Genomic DNA, 24319 nt, shown 5'->3' with positions numbered 1-24319 from the left:
AGTCTACTGGCATGGAATGAACAATGTTCTCCTTAGATACATCTACTTTCATCAGTGTCCATCATTTGGTTGACTCTACTATATTAAATTTAAGTGGACAGTAAAAAGCAAGAGTTCTTCAGTACAACATTAATAAAACTTCCCAGTATGTATCATATTGTTTTGCAGGGTTTTTTGACAGTCTCGTCTGTAATTGCATAACAGATTCATGGTTATTCATCCTTTCATCCTCTTAGTAACACATTTGTCTTGGAATACTACCGATGTGGTACTGCTATTTCTAGTTTAAAGAGGTTTTTTTAACCTCCGAGCAGATGTTTATTTAAGTAATTTACTTCTGTCTAGCAGAAGGGGGCATAAAAGTAGAGTCCCTTCACTACCCTGTGTTTTATTACCAGGGCAAGCACTTTCTCTATATTAATAGCTATACTAAGTATCCACACTGAACACTTAAGCAGAACAGCATTTCAGTTCTTCACCAGTCCCTTCAATCGAACTTCCTGAAGATTAAGTTTCTATACCATGGAGGCAAAAAAAATTTCTCTTTTTCAAGGGTCACATTCTTATTAAAGGAAGGGAGGAAAGAAGGATAAGAAATGGTCTGTGGCTATAGACTCTACAGTTATTTATGTAACAAGACACCATTTATCTCATGGTACAACAGTGTTCTAATGCTGAGCAAATTAAAAAGTCAATATTGTGACAAGAACATTTCAAATTTTAAATATTTTATTTAGATGTTCAGCTATTTGACAGTTCAGGATTAGAGCAGAAGCATGAGCGTTTAGTTATGGGTGCATAAGCTTTACAGAGCAGCTAACATTTAGAACTTGTTTGTGCATGTGCAGAAATATACAGAGCATGATTATCAGCAGTAAACTATAAAGATGTGCAGTTCTTAAAAATGCTTTTATCAACATTGAGGAATCACTTTAAGAGCTTTCCTATAACTGTTTGGCTGGCCTTTCTTTCCACTCCCGTCTTAGCCACACAGGGCAACAGTACAAAAGTGCAGAGTTGAAATACAAGAAAAGGTGAAGAAAGAGCTAATGCAAAATTGTACTGGAATTTGAAGTTACACTTAAACTGAAAGGTCTCTCTCTGTCCTGATATTTCCACTGAATTTTTCACAAGTGATAGTCAGTGCATTTACTACAAAAAGGATATATTTATAATGCAATGCAATCACCATTATAATTTGTTAGGGCTCAGAACCATAGCATATGGGGTGAGCTCACTGAAATTTAACATTCAATCAAGTGCAACAAAACTCACAGGAGTTCATTGCTCCCCTTCTCTAATTCTAAATCAGCATGATTCAGTTTATTTTTTCTTACCAAGACACTGACGCTTATTATCCATAACCATTACAATTTCCAACACTTCTCTCCAGCTGGGCATGTTAAGGGCATGCAGAAGTTAACACATTTCACTAGTACTTCTCTGAAATGACTGTGTGATCTTTCCCTCATCCTGTCAAAAAACATGCTGCAATTCTTGATGCTGACATTTTCAAGTTTATTTTTGGAGAGGAAAAGTAGAGAAAAGTGCCATTTTATACATGTTACAACAACACAGCAAAGAACTTGCTTAAACACACTACCAAGCAGCTCCTCCAAACACTCATTTTTAGGTACAACAATGTAGTTCACTATAATGCAGTCAGTCCTCCCCTCTTTATCACTGATACCACTGTTCATCAGAGACTGTAACTCAGGACAATCCTTAAGGGCAATATGTGGTCTAAATGCCACTGGCTGGAAAACTAGTCATCACTACTGCTTTATTCCAACACACATGTTCCATTATTTCAAATATAAATACAGATGCTTTCTCAGTTCCTAAGAGCTGCTCACAGATTACTCTGAAATAATTCTGAAAGAATTACTTGTGAGTTTTAGACCTATTACAGCTAACAAACAGCAGAAAGCATGTAACAGACTTTCACAATGCTCTGCAGCAGTAAAACATCATACCAACTTCATATGAGATCATCTTCGACGAATCTCAGACACGGGGGCTGACTTAGGAGCTAGACAAACAAGTACTGCAGACTAGGTTTCACACTGTCCTAAATGATGCAGAAACAGATGACTCATTCCCTATCAAGCAAAACATAAAATAAGTCAAACATCAGAGTTCCATAGCAAAACAGTCTCCAAACAGTCTGGTGCCAGCTCCTTAAGGACCAAAAAACTCCAAATTTCCATTAGAAACTTTCCTTGTCATCTTTTGTGGAAGGGAACACAAGGCAAATGTTTCCCAAAAACATATGAAGGATTATTTCAGAGAATTTTTTTGCAACATATGTGCAATCCTTTATAATGTATTTTTCTTACACAACAAGTCTGCCTTATAGACATTTGAAGTACCACATTATACAAAATTCAGTTTCTGCTTCCAGCATGATAGCATATATTTTTTACTTATTTCCAAATGTATTTTGCTGACCAAAGAAACAGATAGGCACTTAAACTGCTGAAGGTCACTCAAAAACCTTACAAGGTGCTGAACTGTTTGTTAAAATTAACAGGTAACAAGTACTTAACATGCTTGAGCATCATGTGGATTTTTTTAGGAGAGCCTTTTTCCCTCTTCAGCCACACAAATGCTTTGAAAAGCTGGCCTAGTGTCATGCAGCACTTCCCACTCCAGCTTTTGTAACTTCAGGAACATCATGTTGCCTTCTCAGTCACGTATTCCCCTAAAGTGAATGGTTTTCAGTACAAAAAAACCAAATCAGTGTGGATTAATCAGATTCTTTCATCAGACTAAAGATGAAGCAGGAATGCCTAAATCTTAGTGAAGTGGAGGCAAATGTAGAGTACACCTCTAATTAAAACAAATAACATTATTCTTTTTTTAAGTCCCCCCTACACAATGAAAATAAAAAAAGCCCCACCATAACAAAATCACCAACAGCAAAATAAATACAGCTTTCAATAACAGAGCACACAAAAGGTTTACTACAGTTCATTTCTGAAGCATAAAACCTCAAGACACTGGATCATGTGCCTGAATACAGGATGGCAGACTTCATATCTTGCCTTGCAATTCCTCCCCCTAAAAGTCTGCGTAAGTCAAGAGAAAAAATAAAGGTAACAGGTATGCACAGAAAAGGGCATTTTTTTAGTATTTCTTTGTGAAGTAAAGTTCTTCCTGCTACAACTTTTCTGGAGCACACTATGCAACATGTGCATTCCAGAGGACAAAAAAAAGTGTTCATGAAACAGTCTGAGCAAAGCAAGATTTCCCTTTACTCATATCCCTTTCCTTTCTGGTACAAGTCCTCCTTATTTTTAGAAGATTCAGCCTTGTAAAGCTATACCATGCGTCATTTCGGTGCTTATTTGCTGATAATTTGATCTCTTTGCAATGAAAGTATTTGCTGAAATAAAACTTTTTTCATTATTTGTTTTCCTTGAAAGAATAGCAAAACTACCTGGACTTGCACCAAAGATTTCAAAAGTAGGTTTTTCCATGTTTAAGATGAATGCAAATATTTTTACTTGTTGTAATCAGATATCTAAATTCAATCTACTGTCTGCATTGCAAAATGGGATTCTGCAAGGCACTGAGATCTCTACCTTGATACGAAAACTTTAAACACAATGCTATGCACTGACAGAAAGCAAACAGTTATGTAGATGTGCTGGCTAGATAAAAGGCAGGTTACTCAGCAGCCTGCGTGGTCAGATGCTAGTGAAAGATGTGTTAATGGGGCTAAGGGGAACAGTTTTGGGCTGCTTTTGACAAACCTGAACTTTCAAAGCATCCCATTAGAGACTCAGTCTAAAGAGTGCTCATTTAATAGGCATATATAAAAGGTTATAACAAAGATATGATGTCTTCTTTGAAACTTTAGATATCTCTGATTGCCACGCTGTAATATAACCTTTACTCACAAGTGAAGGATATGGTGTTGAACAGAGATAGCAAATCAGCCTTCAAAGAGAACAAGCATCCTCCAGTGAATGGCAGGAATAAAGCAGTTTTATAACTGTCCATTAGTAGGGCTCATAGACCTTCCACATCATGTTGTACTTTGCCACCATCACTGTTACACCATGGTGTTATTTGAATACTTAGGACTGCTGGCTGAAGATGTAGGTATGTTAGTTACAAGGAGGAAAAGGGATTATTTTCTCCTGTCTCATGCTGAATATTGTTCTAACAGACCTTTTTTCTACCTTTAAGTGCCCGTTAGTTGTAATTTCTTAATAACAAAGCTAATTTAGGCAGCAGTCTTCTCCCCAGCAAGTTTGTCTTTGAACTGGGAAGCAATGGAGCACAATATCCTGATCACCAATACACTTTCTTTTCCCTGACAGGGTTGTCTTTTACTAGCCACAAAGGCAATGATAAACATCATTCCAGCAGATATATAGTTTACTACAAAGACTTCTGTTTATTTTTGCAAGTTAGAAGAAACTACCGAGGTATCTGGGACTTTGTTTTCCCACTGTCAGTCAGGAAGGGAGACTCCTTATAAGGAGCCTAATGGTACTGAAGAAATACTTCCCAGCTCAAGCTCTTTTTTCACTGTTGCTATCACAGGGGGCAAAGCTGATGCTTCACTTCCACTGCTTTCACACACCTGACAGTCTGTGTCTATGTTCATAAAAAGGAAATACTTGTTTCCATATTGTTTTTTTTCTCTGCTCAAACTTCAGATCATCTGGAAATTCCCATACACTCAAAATTAAGCCAAACAACTAATAACTATCACTTCAAATACAGTCTGAAAGGGGCAAGTGGGGAAAAAAAAATCTCTAGAGACCAGAGGGGTTACTTTTATTTTGCACTTACACTACATGGTTTTAGCAAGACAGACATAACATGGTTCTTCTGCCTTATTTATTCAGCTTCCTTAAGTTCTTTTTGGCAACATTCTAGGCAAGCTGTTTTACTAATTATATAGTGCATTACAGATAAAAATATACTTTTATATCCATCAATAAGGACTCTTTCTTTCTTTTTCCTTCTTTATTTCCTTTTTCCTTCCTTCCTTCCTTCCGTCCTTCTCTCCTTCGTTCCAGATTAAACCCAGTTAGTATATGAAAAAACTCACTGGCATGGTTTTTCCCATTTGTAGGAAGCTTTTAATTGCAATTTGGAAAAGTAACTTTCAAATTCTCTCTTAAAAGTAACTCTTCTATCAATTTGTTTTAACTTGCTTTTCACATATGTCTCATCATGCTCATGAGACTGAACTTCTGGGGAATCTTTTCCTAACCTGAGATTCTATTTAGTCCTGTTTTTCAATTTGGATATCTTTTCGTTCAATTCTTTTTCTCTTTTCTCTCATGCTTCTAGTGAAAGACAGTCTTCCATTCTGTTGTATATTTTATATATTTATTTATTTATTTATTTATCTATATCTACATCTATAACTTTTCTTCTAAACTACACATTTTAAGACATTTTATTTTCATTTGTATCTTCTATATAAATGTACTTATCAAAAACTGAAATTATTATATTTATCAATTCCCTATTTCAATTCAGACATCCAGTGGCAACATCAATAAATCAAATACAAATGATCCTTCTCCCTGCTTTGCATGTATGTGCATCCAGTTCCTGAAACCATAGGTATCACTGCTATGAAGAACCTATCCTGTCAGATGTCTGGGAGAATTCTTAACTTCAGCATTGTGTCCTGAATTATATTGCTTGGCTCGCCACTAATGATTCTTAGATTAACTTATTATAAACATGCTTAAAGACCATCTTACAGTGTCAAGTATGTTGCATTTGCATTTTAGTAACACAGAGTCTACCAATTAATTTACCTGCATTAGACAATATTTGCATTTTTCAAATTCCATTTTTTTAAGATGATTATATATTTCCATCTTAAATGATATTTCTATCAAATGCCAACTTAAAATGAGAAATTCACCACAAGGACAGACAGACTTCCAAACACCACTGTTACTACAACAGATTATTTTCTAATAAGTTCCAGGATGCATTAGAGAATTAAACCTTTGCTTCATTTCTCAAATAGGATATGGTAGAATGAAGTCAGAGCCTTTCCCACAGCAGGAGTGCTGTTGTGGACTTGGAGATGCAAGCAAAAAAGAATAACCATACAGCACTGTGAGAGGAATAAATTTATGAGATTTACAACACAGAGCATCCTTTAATCTACAGGAAATAGAGACTTATGCCTGTGTTTTAAGAAATATGCAACAACACAGGATGATAGCATTCAGTTACCTAGAAGATCTTGCTTCTGGGCTACAGAGCTAGTAATTTTTTCTAGCTGAAGTGGTAAAACTGATTTATGGCAAAAAGAAAGCATTCAGGAAATAGATACATATCTAGGAATTTTCATAGGACTAGGATAACTGTTCTGTAACTGCTCTGCACTGGTAGCAACATAGTGAAAGAAAACAGGCAGAATATTATTGTGGGGTTTTATCAATATATCTGGACCTAATTTACAGTCCTTCTGGGACCGTGGCCTTAGGTCCTTAAAATTATCACAAGAATGGTTTTAATCTTTTTCTAAATGACTATAGTGAATTCAAAATTGTGCACTAATTGCAACAGTTCATATCACTTTTTCTGTTCATCTGGATTCTAGAACTTTAAGCAAATCTTTCCATCACCAAACTATACCATGTATGAGGCTTGTGAAAACAAGGTCTAAGATATTTGGAAGTATCCCTATAAAGTATTGTCCAGATGAGGTAAAAGGACTATCTCTGTTTGACAAAATTGATTCTTTAAAATGTTATTCTAATGGATGAGACCCTCCATTAAAATGATATTTCAGCTTTTATGGTCAGACCTGAACAAGCTGAAGGAGATACACATTTTCTTAATTGAATTGTGCTTCTCATAGAAGCATCAAAGAAAAAAAACTCACACTGCTTTCTACAGATACTTTTAATTCAAAAAACATCAATCAGTATTCCAGTTCAATGTCTGAGTAATGCAGCCTTTATCTGATGAAGATAAGAAGTGGCAGTTGGAATTACAAAACTTTACCACAGAATAAATACAATTAAGTTATAGATTACAGTTACAGATATTAATGCATAGCTCATGTGGGAATTCAGATCCTGAAAAAAATCTTTGAAGGGAAAACTTAGGCAGCCTTAATGGCAGTGTTAAGGCAATGACAAAGCACTTAAACAGGGTTCAGGTTTCCAATCTGCATTAAAGTTAGCCCAGGAAGAAGCATGCTTTACTGGATAACATAAAGGGTTATACTGGCCAACTTGCTCTGACTAGTGGCTTATTTCATGACCTTGACCAAACCATATCACTCACAAAGTTTTTCTGATTTTACAAAGGCTAATGATTTTTACCTGCTTCCTTGAAGCCTGTAGATAAAGATCATTGAATAAGTGCTCAGGAGAATTAAGGAATTAATAAATCCAGTATACCAAATTTCTTTTGGAATTCATCATCAGCTTTGTCCATTGGCTATTATTTCTCAACAGCATTATTTTTCAGAATGCAAACCACTTTAATAAAAGCGTGTTCTTAAACAAATAGGGTCCACTGGATGATTTTTTTATTATTATCAGATTCAGTAACATGATCACTAGTGACATTATGAAGTCTGTAAGACAGGGGTCCTCCAACTTTTTAAACAGGGGGCTTTTAAACAGGATTAAGTGGCAGGAAGTCATCTGCGGCTGCTTGGTTTCCCCCCCCAACCCCCGGCGGGGGGAGTGGGGCGGGGGGGGGGGGGGGGGGGGGGGGGGGGGAGGGGCAGGGGGTGTCTGTAAATACCGGGGGCCAGATTGAGGACCCTGGGGGGCCGTGTCCGGCCCACAGGCCGTAGTTTGAGGACCCCTGCTCTAAAAGCTAAGCCAAAGTCCTTAGTTGTCCTTAGTTAAAGAGGAGAAGGGTTTCTAATTAATAAAGTGTTTGTAACACCTGCATTCAACTCCATCAGCAAAAGCAGACAAAGATAAGAACGACTGAAGATGAGACAGTCATTAATCAATAAAAAGAAAAAATATCCAATGGCAGAAAGCCAATTATTTTATTTCTAAAAGAGTAATTACGAACATATTTTTGTGCATTTTTGTTAAATTAAAGGTAAACACAAAATGTGCCAAACTGGCATAACTGCAAGATATGTGTATGTCCTGACCCTACCACAGCATTTGCAACCTGTCCCTGCTCTTCGGTCAACAAGATGTCAGACTGTTCCTCTACTGAGCTGTGAATGAAGGAATTCACATTCACAATTCCCTTCTTTTAGGTGTCAATAAAAAGTTTGTTCCTGCAGACTTCTGTTTTGGCATGATCAGCTAAGAACTGACATTAAAAACCCAGTGTTTAGCCAGCAACTATATGTGCAACCAGTCAGATTTCCATTCCTTCTCTGTAGGGTCCAGACCTGAACAAGCAAGCAAGTTTTAAGAGTCTGAAGCCAAAACCCTAACTCCAAGACACCGAGCTAGGCTTGGTTATACTTAGTTGTATCTGGCCTGGCAAGAAAATTAAAGCTAGGGATATTCAAGGTAGTTTAGTGCCATTTGATATTGGGGGAGGGCAACCATTACCATCTGGGCAATAAAACAGTTTGCTGAGCTCATTTCACAAATACCACCTTCCTGCTGTACGTCTCACCTACTGCTCCTGCCACTTCTTAGTAAATTCTCTGCCCAGTAGCTGATGACCCAGCTGAATCCCCAAGGCCTGCAAGCCATCTTACATACTGACAAGAAGCGGATTGCCTCCCTCCAACTTACTTTTAGTTGTCACAACATGACTACTAATGTTTGTGCTGAACAGAGCCCCAAGCCTGGTGAGATAGCACCTCAGACAGTTTTTGCAGTAGCAGCCATCGCTGAATACATTTCAAATGATTAATTTTCTTAAAAATAAAAATGTACCTAGTGAGTATGCATGTGCTAAAAAGTTAAAAATAATAACAGGTGTCTGTGACCATGCTGCTTCTGTCTGAATCCTTCAGGGGAATTCAGTTGCTAAGAACAACTTACGCAGCTTGCCATATTTCTATGTGTTAAACAACAACCAAACAACTATAGGCAAAAGTCCCAGCTGTCAAGCAGGAGGAGTGTAGGGGCTGATTGGAGGAGTACAAGGCATTTTTGTCCTGTGTCATATATGCATACTTGATAAATTTGAAATTAAAATGAAATGAGGCAAAAATAGAGTAGGAAGCATGCTACTGTCTCTTCAAAATACCATGCCCAAAGGTTTACAGAAAAAAAATGTTTGACCAGTAGCTCTGTTCTTTATACAGTGCTCCTACCAGTGCTTTACAGCATAATCTTTCCCAAGTAGAGTGCACTACCAGCTCTTCCAAATAGCAAGAAGGATGAACTTTGTTCAGCTACCCATACAGGATTTCTCTTCTGGGCAGGTCTCAGATACAGTGAGAGGAACTGGAGGCAAGGGTTAGAAGTAGCTTCCACGGATACATTAAGGCCTCGCTTTTCAATCTTGTCAGTCTCATCTCTTTTTATGAGATATTTTGTTTCAAACTGCCACTAATCAATATTGATTTGTAGGACAGTGGCAAGAAAAGCCATCTTTGTTTCTTCACACACAAATGAAGACTGACAAAGTTACTTAGGGTCTTACAAAAATCTTTTGATTTTTCATGACTTGACTTTATTTCCAAGGTCTTACTACTCAGCCATAAAACTTATGTCTGGGTTGAAACCTGACATACAAGCTATGAGCTCAGAGCTTTGGTTTTTAACATAGATATTGGAAAACCTGAAGAAGATGCTTCCCTCCCCCAGTTCCCAGGGTTCAATATGCGCTATACATGGCATCCCTAGTGATTTTACTGGTGGTCTTGCAAAGAAAGGATGCTGAGAATGAAACAGCCATGACAATTAGGAAAGGGCACCTTTTCTTCATTTTCCCAGACCCTCATGGCAGAGGAAGGAAATACTGTTTTGCCATTTTGAGAGTTTTTCTCTATGTAAGTAGTATATACACAATAAACACAGAGCAAATAGAATAATTTCTAAGATTTGAAGCGGATAAGTCATCAATATTTTAAAGCTGAAATGTGACAAGAAGCAGGTCAGTGTAACTAGAAGCACAGATGCCAGAGAATGCTGAGGCTACAGTGTATCAGTGATCTCCAGAGTTACAGTTATCCACATAGGGCTTTTTGAAAAATTGTGTTAACAGCATCTGTACTGTCTCTTGGCTCTGTATGATTTAGGCAGGCATTTGAGTGTGGTAGAAGTTTTACTGCCTATCAAGATATTGATTCATAAACTGAAAATTCTCTTTGTGGACCTGAACAGAATGTTCTTTAAAAGCTCATGAAGCATCACAGAACTCTGACAAGTCAGTATTTCATGTTTTATTAATTCCCTACTTAGGCAGTTATTTGATTAGTTAAATCTAGTGTCTGTAAACCTCCTAGTTGCATGTTTACCTGAAAAGTATCACAAGAGCTATTTCAGGCTGGTGGATAAGCATATACTTAGAGAATTTCTAATATGGAGTTTACATAATACACACACTGAAAAAAAAAGTTATTTCATCAAATAATAAGGGATGGGCATAAACAAAACAACATTGTGAAAACCTGTATAATTATATGTGTATGTTGTTAAATAATAAGGGCCTCATATGTAGAGGATTTTCTCATCTCAAAATTAATTTTCTCAGGATGTGCCTAAGCTTTGCATATATACAGCAATGGAACCATCTATTTCTTTATTAGTTCTTAATGGGCATTAATTGTTGATCATCACATGATATTCTTCAGTCACTTCCACATTTTACCAAAATTACTGTTATATAGGAAGCAAACTACCTCAGAACTAAAATCAATGAGCATATAAACTTCCTCACCATGAGCTTCTAGCATATGCTTTGATTTTAGCAGATGATTGTAGACATTCAGACTGATTCATCTCTCATAAATCCATCACTAGGCATTTGGAGAGGTAAAACACTGAGTACCCTTTAGTACATTGAATAACTTCCAGTTGGAAAAACAGTGAGGTAATGCACTTAAAGCATGTGAACAAGGAAACTGATGTTGCTTACACAGCTGATTTTGAGTGGTTCTGAGTGGTTGGCTTGGGAACAATAACCTTTCCTTTTTCTTGTTTTTATAGGATCTTTTAGTACATACATAAAACATATAGATAGTAATAATTTATTTATTAGTGTTCATGTAATGGGAGGCTAAGAAAGTCACTATGCAAAGATAAGTAAAATCAGACCTATTACATACTATCACCACGGAACAAAGTTTTAAGCACAAATTTCACTTTCAACATGACATCATTCATAGTGTTTCATCTAGAAATTCTAATAGTGGAAGCAAAGACATAAGTAGATGTGTTCAGCCCAATAAATTGTGCTTGAAATGAAGCATTTTGAGAAAGACACCCTCTGCCTATTAAAAGATTTCAAACAGTGACTATTGATTTCCCTGGGTAAACTGGTCTACAGACAAACAAGATATCCTACCTTTAACAACGCAGATATCTTCCTATGTGCATTCAACATAGGAATTCGCCTAACTTCAAATTTCAGTCACTGCAGTTCCTTAAGCCTTTGTCTGATGTCTCATTGAAAACCCTCTTCATATCTCTTGTAAGTATAGATTAAGATACTTCTTTTCCTTCTTTTAAATTAACTCCTTAAGTAACATGCAAAGGCACTTTAAAAACTCAGCTCCCAGAAACTCTCAACTTCTTTTGCTGTTTTCTTTATTAATCCCTCTATAATTTTTCAGTAGTTGTGGAATTTTACATTAAACTTCAACACAGAAAAAGCATACAGAAGACATTATAAGATCAGTAACTCTTCAATTTACTTATTTCTGAGTTGGAGTTCTAGACCTTAACAATTTTCCAGTAGTATTTTTAATATTCCCATTAAAAGAAAAAAAAGTAGAAAAGAGAAACAAAAGCAAGGTGTTTTGGACTCCTGATCACTTAAATTATTCTATCTGTAGAGCCATCTGTAAGTTAACTTGACTCATTAAAGCCAGAGAATTTAAAACCTTAACTTATATTAATTTGCTTTTAGTGCTTACTTTAAATTCCAACAAAGTTCTGCAAATACTCCATTCAGATGCATTCTGAAAGTGTTTATTTGCACAACTGAAATCTGTGCTTTTCTCCACAGCAATGTAATGCTGCTAGATGAAAATTACCTAACACAAACTGCTATGTTTCCAAGTACTTAAAAAATCATTTTTAGGGTAGGATTGATACTAATTATGATTGATTTTGATCTACTTTACATTTGCTAAACTTGCTGTTAAATTAAAACAAAAATATGGAAGTGCAGTTGGTATAAGTGCAGCTATTGGTATACAGGTATTTTTAAAATCAAAGGAAAACAAATTTTTTTTCAACAGAAATATTCCCTTTTCTGCCCTGCCTTGCATTTATTGCACATTGAAAACTTCCACCAATTTTAAATGCGAGTTCTGGGTGTGTCAGCTCTGTAAGACTGGGCCTTCATTGGAAAATGTGACACATAGAAAGGAACTGAAAAAGAGAATTCACCTTGGAAACTTTAACTGGACTGTACAAGTTAACGCTGTGTTCAATGTATTTCAAAATTATCCTGTAATAGCTAGTAGTTCATTACAAAGGTCACTGTAAAATCATATCCTGTATCGCTACATATTTCAGAAAGTCTTCCTTGTCTGCCAGCAGTTCAACTGAACTTTGTTAATGAAGGAGAAGTTTTCTAGGGTTATCACTCTGAACCTTAAACTATATTATCTAGAAAACCATAAACCTTATTAAAAAAGATATGAAAAGGTTTATAAAACATTTTCTTAGCAGATCCTGTTTCCAGCTTCACCTTTTGATCTGAAGTTGGTTTTAAGCTCCTGCCACCATGCCTGCTGATTACAATGGGACGTGGGAAATGGAAGCCAATGAAAACTTTGAAAACTACATGGTCGCTTTAGGTAAATTAAAAAATATTAACTATATAGAGATAAAGATCAAGTGTTTCAGTTTAAAATCCTTCTAAAAAGTAATGACACTATTTGTATAATGTGCATTGTGGCATAAGGGTTTCTGCCAATCACATTAAAAATCAAGTAATTGCAATGTAGTTCTAATTACAATGATCAAAGTATATAAGCAAGAGACTACTTGTAGCCAAAGATATTACTTTTTATTCAGATAAATGAAAAAACATATACAGACTGAAAGGAAAGAAAAAAAAAGCTTTCAGACACAGAAGTTCTATTTTATTCCTGGTATATACTTACTGTAACAGTCAAGGCATAATCTGGTTGGCTCTGTTAAAGAGGAGTAAGATATTATATATCACTAAAGCAACAATAGTGTTTAGTACGTAATTAGTGCTCTGAACTAGTACAAATTATACGTACCAGAGTTGCATGGTAAAGGCAATAAAAGCCTTTACATGCATATAAAAATAAATGGGCAGGTATTTCTGACAATTTTTGTGGGATGCATCCTTATATAGCAAGTAGGTCACAGGATTTCTTAAACATATGTTTACATGGTTAACTGAGCTTAATTTCATTTGTCTACAACCATCATTCATGACAACAAAATAAGTGTACATGCAAAAAGAGATGTTCTGCTCTTTAGGCAACTTTCATTTACTAGTTTGTTAGCCTCTCTATATCTTTAGAAGCCAGATAGCTACAGTTGGTGCATCCATTGTATAGGATATTAAGCATACTCTTTGTAGATGCTAGAATACTACAACACTGTTAACAACTGTAAACTGATAATGCAAGCAATATCCTTGTCTGTTCATATCAAGATCAAGTTTATGTTTTTTGTAGATTTACTTTTTCCCCCACTGACATACTCAATTTTTGTAATGACTGGAGATAATTTTGTGAGAGAAATGTCTTCTTTTGCTGCAGATATTATTTTCAATATAAATTGTCTTTCAAGCATTTTTGTTCTTATAAAAGGCATAAATTTTTTGCTCCAGGTCATTATGATTATGCAAATAGTGTGCAGGAAATCTTTCCTCTACTTAGGTTAGCAGAGATGTAGATCTTTAATTTGCTGAAAAGAAGAAATAATAGAAGACATCAACATTTCTCAATAACGTCTTCAGAACACTCTGGATTGGCATTGAAAGAATAGTTATCACCTTTCCACCACTGCGGTAATGTAGCTGCATTCCAAAAACCACAAAAAAAAAAAAAAGGAGTGGAGTTCAATTTATACATGCATGAGAAGTGTAATCTTTAGAATCGAGAATCTTCTCCTAGCTGTACTATATCACAGACGAAGGGCATAAAGGACAGTTATTTCCTTACCACACATGATGTCTATAAAACTTAGAGAAGAAAAGCAGTCATTAGAGTTGGTTAATTTAACTTAGATTGGAGGAGTCTGTCTGGCTCTGAATCATAAATTAGCATGTGGCAAACATCAAACGTGTATTTTATTTTTATGCTTACAATTGATAGCCCTCAGGGGCCCAACTGGGTCTATGCACTTCTCATCCCCAGATGCTTCATTGCTTTCTATCTGGTGGTCATTGATTTCTATCTTCTGTTCCGCATTTGTTCTTCTTACTTCTCTGCCTTTATACAGTAGCTGACACCACTGTAAGAGCGATGCTAATAAACAAGACTTTTTTCAGGTCAAAGTACCTTGCACTTTTCATCAGAAGACAAGATCAGACTTGTGGCTTCTTGTGCTTTCTTCAAAAGGTGTTAAGACAAGTTAATGGACATCTAAAGAACTTGATTGCTCAGATTCCAAAACATTTACTTGTAAGGATGTAGTTATAAAAATTATGCAGTGGTTCAAAATCAATGCATACACTGTATATCCATCTTTCACAAGCTAAGAAAATGTGTTTGTTAGGAAGAAAAGTCTAACACAAGGAAGGTAATCAAGTAATGAAATCTAACAATTTTCAGGTAATTCTCAATGTCTACACTAGTGACTGGTTTAAGGATAACTAACACAAAATCCTTAATTGAGATGAAAAATTTGATGCTCTTAATGATTTTCTACTAGTTTTACTCTCATCAAGGAATCTTAATGCTAATTTATTTATCTGTTCAGATCAAAAGAGAAGAAATACCCATAAACACATAAAAATAAACTCTTATCATTATTCAACAACAATGGAAAACAGTTATAATTTCCTCAAAGCTGCAACTCTTTTAAGAGAGAAAGGCAAGTTTCACTATTTGTAGTTTTTAGCCTTTGCATTTAAAGAGAAAAGCTCAGTAACTTTAGGGAAGTCTGTAAATACTATACACATACACCTGCAAGGTACAAAAAAATATTTAAAAAAATAATAATGGTTAAGACAATATAATGAATTTTAGGAGAAAGATACACACTAACTGAAGTGATTTGAGTGCTGTGGTTTGGCAATTATGCCAATAATTAATAGTTTATATGCAACTGAAATGTGATTTCAGCATTAAATATGCCAAATGCAAGGGAGCCATGGGGTCTGATGGTCTGGATGATACTTAAGTCAAATCCTGGTTGTCACAAATTGACTAGTCCAGACTGTCTTCATCTACCTTAGGCTTCTTTCACTGCCTGCCTCAGCTTCTGGTCTTACCTAAACTCTTGCCTCTAGCCTAGTTTTCTCTGCTTTGGCTCTGCATCAGTCCTGTCTCAGCTCCTTGCTCCAAGACCTGACCTTCTTTTGCAGGGTGTTATTCTAACACCAGTCATGATGGTCAGCCTACTCTAGTTCTACCTTGCTTTATAATGATAGATTTAATCATATTCGATAATTCTATTTTTAATAATTATCTTGGGAAAAATCTCTTTACTTTTCAGGTTTATTCCTTCCTTATTTTTTAGGATGCAAATTAAACACTTGTGGTGTACATATTTCCTTTCCAAAAGGATTTGTAATTACGGTGATATTTTTTCATTTGGTTGTAGTGGCCATGTCATTGTTGGTTTTTTCTTCCCTTCTAGGGTATCATTGGATGAGATTCTTATATTGTTTATTTCAGTTGAGCTGCAACATTTCACTTGCATTTGCCATAAAATTCAGGAAAAATGTCATAGAAAAGGATGTCTGCTGCTAATAACATGTATTTATTTCAGTTTTAATTTACCCACTGTAGTATTTAAACTGTGATGTTCACTCAAATTCAAAAAGAATTTAATATCTAACTGTCATAATACAAATATTATATCAGCTTTAAACTAAACTTTAATTATTATCATTCTTGTATCCTGATCCTTTTACAATCAGTAATTCATTTTCCAATTTTATATTTCTTTTTGTACCAGCTTATGCTACCATGAAATGGTCTATAGCACTTCCCCATTGCATCTTAGTGGCAATCTTTAGAACCGTTTCAGTCAGTGGATTAATTATGACTTTGTTATTATTAAATCAAGTGCATTTTTGATGCCTTTCTGATCTTATATATCCCAGTGGAAACCGGGAGAAAAATGGATGGATTCAGCCTACAATGGGGTCTGGACTATAGTCATCCAATACTGGGAAGCTTGCTTAGAAAAAGAGAGTAACAGTTCATGAGAACAAAGGAACTTGACCCACTCAATACCCTGAAACAAAGCAAGAGGAAGAATGTGTTAGAATAAGGAATGCAATACAGATGTATTTTTCCTGGGAAATACTTTGACTCATTGCCTACCCTGGGCAGACTGTATTAGAGAGGTGTTCACTGAATTTTGTGACAAAATTTTCAATCTACTTTCCCAATAAGAATGCCAGCAACAGGTTGGGATGAAGGAGCTGTTTGCACCAGCTGTCTGGATCTGGCCTTTCATGAGTACATAATGATTTTTTATGTATACATGCACATATATACTATAAGTTATATTAATTAAAAATTGCCAATGAATTAGAAAAAGAAAAAACACACCAAAAACAATGCAAAGATGCATATAGCTATAGGTGATTCTCAGAATGGAAAGAAACTACATGGAAAGGGTGAAAAGGTACTCTTCTGTTTCTCACAATTTTATATGTGATTTAAGAATTAAAGGTTCAAAGCACACTGAGGTTTTGGATTTTAAAATTCATCTATCCTTTTAACTAATGCATACACATTTCTATACTTTAATTAAAGAATAGTTTTGCCCTTTAAGCCAGAAACTTTGATTTTATCATAAACATGTTACAAAGTATTTTAATCTACTATAATAGAGCAATACATCATTTTTAGTGCTTGTATTGTTCAAAATGCAGTTATGAAAACCATGCTTTAATAAAACGTCCCCCAGTTTTTCTCCAGGAGCTACAAGACTAATATATTAGTCAGAAATAGCATTTCTTTAGAAGTCTAGACATTTTTTTTTCCTCAGAGGGAACTAAATTTTATATTACCTGGCTATAAATCAGACCCAGAGTTACTTTTAATCCACCATAGCAGATAAAATATACCCAAGAAGTCTTGAATATAAATACTGACCAAGAATATTATTCCTCATGTTAAAAAGTCACAATTTTTTTCAAGCCAATCCTCTTACTCAATTCGATTAGTACTTCACGAGTAGTATAATGAAACTACCAAAAGAAAAAGGGCTCCATTAGTGTGTGGCATCGCTGAGCTGACAATGATTAACTCACATGCAAAACCACTAAAGGATGGCTAACAAACCAAACCCATTTTTCACTCTCTTGCAGAAGCATGTGAGATTATTTCATTTGCATATAGCACCATAATAAGATTCACTGCCAGCTGGTCAGAAATATTTATTGCAGATGGTAATGCAGCTGGCATTAGGTGGATTGTCTGGGGCAAACTGTCATCATAGTAATATATATTCTGCTTTTGGTAACTTTCAATGCATTCAGTTGCAAGCGGTTGTTTACATTACAATGTTAGTCTTCATCATGAACAAAATAAGGATGTTAAGGAGATCAGTACTCCATAAAATGTTGACAGAATATTAAACAGGAACTGTCAAGTGCTGTACTTTTGATACTTTTTTTGACTTTTGACTTTGAATTTGTCTCCTTTAACATTTAAAGTACTTTTTTCTTCTGTTTCTTCTGTCTAACAGTAATGGATGTCAGGCTTTTATTTGTTTCTTTTTTATTCATTAGTATAATTTTTTTTAATTAATTAATTAACCCCTAGTATACTTCCACAGATTATAGGTTCATTATAAAAGTAAGATGCCAAAATCCCCTTAGTACATACTCATCCTAATGTGCTTATTTTCTGAAGAGAAATATTATTCTGAGATCCTGCTTTTGGGGTGGCCAGCATTTGTAATCTTGCAGGACATATACCAGTACCCTCACGCCTAAGAGCTACATGATTTACACTGCATGCTCAGCAAAGGGAATGGCTTCCAGGCATAAGATAATAACACTGCTGGCATCCCACAGCTTCCTGTGTGAGTGAGGCCAAAAAGTCAATGTCAGTATTAATAACCCCTGTTATTTCACATTCTCTACAAAGAATGAAAATTTGGGTGATTTAACACACCAGCGTCTATTCACAACTGGTTGTATGTTGTAACTCTGCTCACAACATTCCCACAGATATCCTGTTAACAAATATATTTATAATTAGTGGAAGATCCCCAAACTGAAAGTCTACTTGCAAACACAACATTATTTTTATTTGAAATTATCTTTTTCTTTGCAAAATGTTACAGGTAAAAGCATCATTTGTGGAGCTACATTGCACACAGAATGTATTTTTTTGTTATATGTAAATATAAGTGCTGTGGGGTTTTTATTTTTGGTAAAAAATATTGGAATTTTCATTATGATGCTCTTTTTGGTTTTTTGGCAGGTATTGATTTTGCGACTCGTAAGATTGCAAAACACTTGAAACAAACAAAGGAGATTATTCAAGATGGAGATAATTTTAAAACAAAAACACTCAGTACTTTCAGAAACTATGAACTGAATTTCACTGTAGGAGTCGAGTTTGAAGAACATACCACAGGACTGGATAACCGAGTGGTAAAGGTAAAAAACTGATACCTGGTATCTGTTTATACTACAGTCAGCACAGGACTGAGCAGTTCCAAAAATTAGCTGAATACATGAAAAAAACAACCCAATATTTTGCAGATACCAGGGGATTTTTATAAAGTAGAAATAATTTGCATCTCAAGACAGTTTTCTTTCCTGCTACAAGCATTTATTATAAAAGCAAATCAGGATGGTTACTCAGATATGTGAGGACATTCATTAATTACATGGTTTTCTACTAGGGGATTTTCCCAGCTTTTCTATGATACACCTTTATGTATTTAGAAAGTGGCAAAACCATATTTTTACTTGTGTATCTTCCTTAATGAAACTGCAAAATCATCCCTTTGAATTTAGGACTTTCCCTGTGTCAACATAAATTCTCTAGTTCTGAATGGCTACGTTCACTAGGTGTCCACTGAACCTGCCTCAGCCTCGGTTGGACATTTTAACAGCTGGACACTTAAAAATAAACCTTCACTCAGCTATTAACCTTAAGGGAGGTTTGGGAAGGGACAAGAAAAAAATGTGAGCCAAAGCTACCACTGATCTGGGTGGCAGCCTACTGGCAGTGGTAGACAGGCAAGGAGGCCCAGAAGTACATGCTTTAATAACTTAAGGATTATAGAAGTAACCCAAGTTCAAAATTCCCCCAGAAAACTGGACATATGTTCAGACACCTTTCAGTGAGATACACGGACAAATAATGTTTGAATGAAAGACCATATTGTGTGTTAGCCAATGCCCTGCCTCCTACAACAGAGTCAACAAAGTCTTCCTGTGAGGCACTCAAACAAGGCTGTATCGGAGAAGTCAGTGAGGAAAACAATACGTACTAGCGCTAATTGAATTTACTTACTGAATTCAGCTTCAAGCTTCTGTATCAATACTGCTTCTGTTTCACTGTTCTCACCCCTAACATGCTTAAGCAAGATTTTCAAAGGTAGAAAGGCTAGTAGATCTTAAATTTCCATTGACTGTCCCCTTCAGAGTCTTGCTTATCTTGTATCACCTGCCTTTGTCATCATTCACGGAATCTACCCATATCAACTGTCAGCTCTCAGCTCTCTTGCTCTTCTCCAGACACATGCTGTCTTTCCCATCAGTATCTTCTCAATAAACAAGGTTTCAGAACTTGTTGCCAAACTCTGAGAAGCTGAGATCAAAGCTCACTGTCAACAAAACCCGTTTTGTTTTGGCAATTGACACAGGAAATTGGCAGCATAAAGGACATGTTTACATTTGAACTTACATCATCCTTCACTGGAGTGGCACAAATTTAACAGAAGACATTGTTTATTCACTATGGATCACTTTTCATTCACAAACTAACTTTGCGCAGTGTAATTCCTGTGACTTCTTCCAAATTATTTATCATTCATAGCACTGCATGCCATCAAATAACAAGACTCATTTTTTTCCCAGCATTCTGAATATCCCCGTCCCTAAATTTTCTTCCTATCACTTTCTCCAGTGAGCACTGAGTGGGACATATTCCTATGATAGATTTTATTCCTTTAAAACATTGCTCCCACATCTCTTTAGATCAGTTGAAGGCATTACTAAGGATCTAAGGACTCATTAGTTGCATCACTCCTTAAATCCATGGACTAATGCTCCTCTAGCGCTCTTTACAACTATCAAAGCCATTGCCTTTCTGTGCATTTGCAGACTCTCCTCTCCATTACCAATTATTTGGAAGGAAGGAAGGAAGGAAGGAAGGAAACATAGCTTGTACAATTATAACCCTACCCGATTTAATCATTTTTGCCTAATATTATTAACAAATAATATTGTTTCTAACGAGGAGAAGGAAAAAGGAACCATGTTGTGCCATTATCCTCTGGACTGCTCTAAAAGAATTTTCCAGTCATTTTATTAACAAAACAGTGCCTCAAATACATTGAAGTTAGATGAAGGCAATAAAACTGTTAGGCAACATTTAAATGTAAAGAGGGCATGGATAATTTAAAGAGCATGTAGCTTAAAAATTCTGTAAATAAGGAAGAGGTTAACTGAAATGGAATGAGTTTTGTCTCATTATTAATAGAAAGCTCCCTCATAAGAGAAATAAATCATCCAGTGCTGAACTAGAAAATGAATTAAGCTCCCAATAGTCTTGGAGCTTTTTAATAACTGAACTTCCACTGACTGTAACTGGTCTCTGATGAGGATTTGCCTATGATACATGGTTAAATGTCTCCCTAAAGTACAATGGTTCAAATCCAGAACAATTAAAACAAAGTTGCTTTGAATGTACTCGAGCATATCTGAGTAAAGAATTTAGCCTGTAAAGAGAACATTTGCTTACAGATATGGTCATGCTGCTCCTGGACAAGAATCAGCATACCCAACACCCTGTTTATTAGTGATAGACTGAATCACATCAAATCATGAAATGGTTGAGGATGGAAGGGACCTCTTGAGATCATCTAGTCCAGCCCTCTGCTCAAGCACAATCAGCTACAGCACGTTGTCCAGCTTATGATCATATCTCTTTAAAGGTCTTTTGTGAAAGTGCATGAAAACAGTTAAATAACTTTATTGTATGATATGATATTAACATACACTTCCTCTTGTTATTTTATGCAGAGCTAGAGAAGGTGTTGGCACTGCAATAGTTGGTAAAAGCCCCCAGGTCTTCACTCATGAAACTTTACAATCTTTTTATTAGTGGCTTAAAACATCAAGAAGAGAAAAATACAGTTTGCATACATTGGCCAAGTGTCTTTTAATTCATTCAGCAATTCACTAGTTGGTATGAACACTTTATATTCATGTATGTGAAGAAATACATGGAAATTACAATAAACGACCATAAAAGCTTCACATCAAAATGCTGTTGTCATCCTGAATGCATTTGGGTTTGGGTTGAATGGATGATTTGGGGGGTTTTAGGAGGAAGATGAGGAATGATAGGAAGCAACTGTAATTGTGTCTTTTCATTGTTTGATTGAGATTATTTTCATGTATTCATAAAATTCTTATTAACATATCTGAGTTAATTATCTGATTCATGCAGACTCTAGTGACCTGGGATGGTGACAAACTGGTATGTGTTCAGAATGGTGAAAAGAAAAACAGGGGCTGGAAGCACTGGATTGAAGGAGACATACTGCATCTGGTAAGGGCTGCTAGACAAAGATAGAACACAGAGCGGAGGCTGTAAGAGAGTACGATCTTCCATTTCAAAGGGTTTGTTACTTGCTCTAGTTAGAATGGTCTTTATTTAGACAGCTCTGATCTCTGAACTCTAAGGAAATCCCCCCCTCTGCTACAATTCAGGAATGCTCAATTTCTTTCCACCTGTTCCCAATTAAGTCATAACCCTGCAGTGTTTTTTTTTGCTGTGGTCCACTGCCCTCCAGCTATTAACCCTTCTTGTTACATTCCACTTCTAACATTATCTCATTCTTATATAATCACTGGTAGAAAAAAGAAGGTAGTATGGGACAGATTGCAAGAAAAATACTATTTATTGTTCTGAAAGAAGCACTGTAAAATTTTAGCATCCTATGCTGCAATACAGATCAGAAATCTCTGGATACTCAAGAGGATCCTGCAAACAACCTACACTGCAATTACTTTGTGCTAGTACAATAAAATAGTCAAAACATTCATACATCTGAGCCCAAAGCTGGAGCCCAAAGATAAATTAGGTGAGTCCAAGAAAGGCCAGCAGAGCCTGTACAGGAAACAAGCAATCAGTGAAGTCCAGAAAGATTTCAAAATAATAGATACATAATGATAATAATTCCAGAGTTCCTTGGGAGAGTGATCAAGAAATGGGTGTGATCATGTTGGATGGTGCAATAGGTGGCTACAGAAAGATTATGGAGGAGAGCTCATTGTTCTATCTCATGGTTTGCATCTAGATAACTACTCCTTCACAAGTTTACCCTGCAGATAGTTAGTATAGCCAACCACATTGCCTCAAGTCTGTATGCTTGAAAGGTCAGTGATGAATTAAAAAACACTATCTGCCACTTAACTAAAAGCGAATTGCCTAGTAAATTACAAATCTATTTTAACACATATTCAAAAACTGACCTAACAAAGTTTCTGCGTGCTCACACCAGGATTGAGGCTAAGACTGGTAGAAACAAAGAGAACAGGCAGTTTCTTAGAACAGTCTCCAGAAACTCTATTGTGGGTTTGGCCAATTGCTGGCCAAAAAGGCAGCTTCAGCTCACTTCAATTTCTTATTTGGCACAGGAACACCAGTTAATCAGAAGACTTAACCAAACTGACTGTATTGCAATGTGCAGGTATCCTGACCTTTAAGAGGTTAGCTGCAACACTGGGTGAAAATGGTGTATTGTTCTGGCCTCTGAAAAATGGCTGGGTGTATCTCTGAAGCAAATGTCATCTTTTTAAAGCATCCTCCTTTTTTACTATTATTATTTCCTTGTTTCATTGCTTCTCATTAATTATGAGGTAACATGAATTATAAACTATTAGAGTATATTGTTTTAAAAACAGAGCATGAAAAAACCTTGCATTAAAGAGCAACTTTTTTGCATTTTTCATGTTTATTCTTCTTAGAGCTCAATTCAAATGCCAAAATCTAATTACTGCAACATGTGGTGTGTGCCTGCTGTTTGGTTACATATAATACACTATTCTTTTTGTTCCCTTTCTCATAAACATCCCTTTTTAATGCAGTGGCTCAGTTGTAGTAATTTCTGGTGGGATCTTCTGTGTATGCAAAATACAACTTGTACCACTGTGTACTTACTGGTTATTTTAATACTGTAGGAACTGACATGTGAAGACCAGGTGTGTCATCAGACATTTAAGAAGAAAAAATAAATGTGACCAGAAAGCCACCCAGATCTTCATCACACTACTATGCTGTTATGTTTTGTCTAAAAAGAAGAATGAAGCTAAATTTGTAATAATTCTTTGACACTGCTATGTGAAAGTATTTTGTGCCTGTTTATGGAAATAAACACATTTTATAGAAATAACACCAGTTACAAACATCATAAATTCCTCTGCTTTTCAGCCTAGAATTAAATAAAAGTAATTGTCTTTCAAATAATGCTTTCCTACATCTTTGTAATAATTTCCAGAGGAATGTCCTTTAGCCACAAGGCTGAAAATTAACAGTCACAATTATCTCAACCACAGTATATCTCTCCATAGTGCTATAATATCATAATATATTTGGATGACTGAGTAAAATTGGACATTCATTGGACTGTTTCTATTTAATTTAGTCCTGGATCACTAAGTCCATGGTTTCAGGCAACAGAATGGCTCACTGAACACAATACATGGCATTTCACATCTAGGTTATTCATTTGAATTTGGCCCAGGTCTGCAACTGCTAGTAGTTATCACCTGATAAATGACTCATGGCCAATGTGAAATGCTGTAGCTCCTTAATACAGTCCTAACATGGATCACTGACAATGCT

The 24319-nt window shown here is 35.8% G+C and overlaps 1 protein-coding gene across 1 annotated transcript; it reads left to right on the top strand.

Moving 5' to 3' along the window:
• The first annotated feature begins 12783 nt into the window (after positions 1-12783).
• On the top strand, positions 12784-24014 carry RBP2 (retinol binding protein 2). The gene is made up of 4 exons (XM_005232243.2): positions 12784-12913; positions 18713-18891; positions 21920-22021; positions 23656-24014. The coding sequence occupies exons 1-4, from the start codon at positions 12841-12843 to the stop codon at positions 23707-23709; spliced, it is 408 nt and encodes a 135-aa protein (XP_005232300.1). The 5' UTR covers positions 12784-12840; the 3' UTR covers positions 23710-24014.
• The last annotated feature ends 305 nt before the right edge of the window (positions 24015-24319 follow it).

The sequence above is a fragment of the Falco peregrinus genome, chromosome 12 (assembly GCF_023634155.1).
Source record: "Falco peregrinus isolate bFalPer1 chromosome 12, bFalPer1.pri, whole genome shotgun sequence".
NCBI lineage: Eukaryota > Metazoa > Chordata > Aves > Falconiformes > Falconidae > Falco > Falco peregrinus.
The sequence above is the reverse complement of the archived record's forward strand: the minus strand, read 5'-3'. Positions and strand labels throughout refer to the sequence as shown.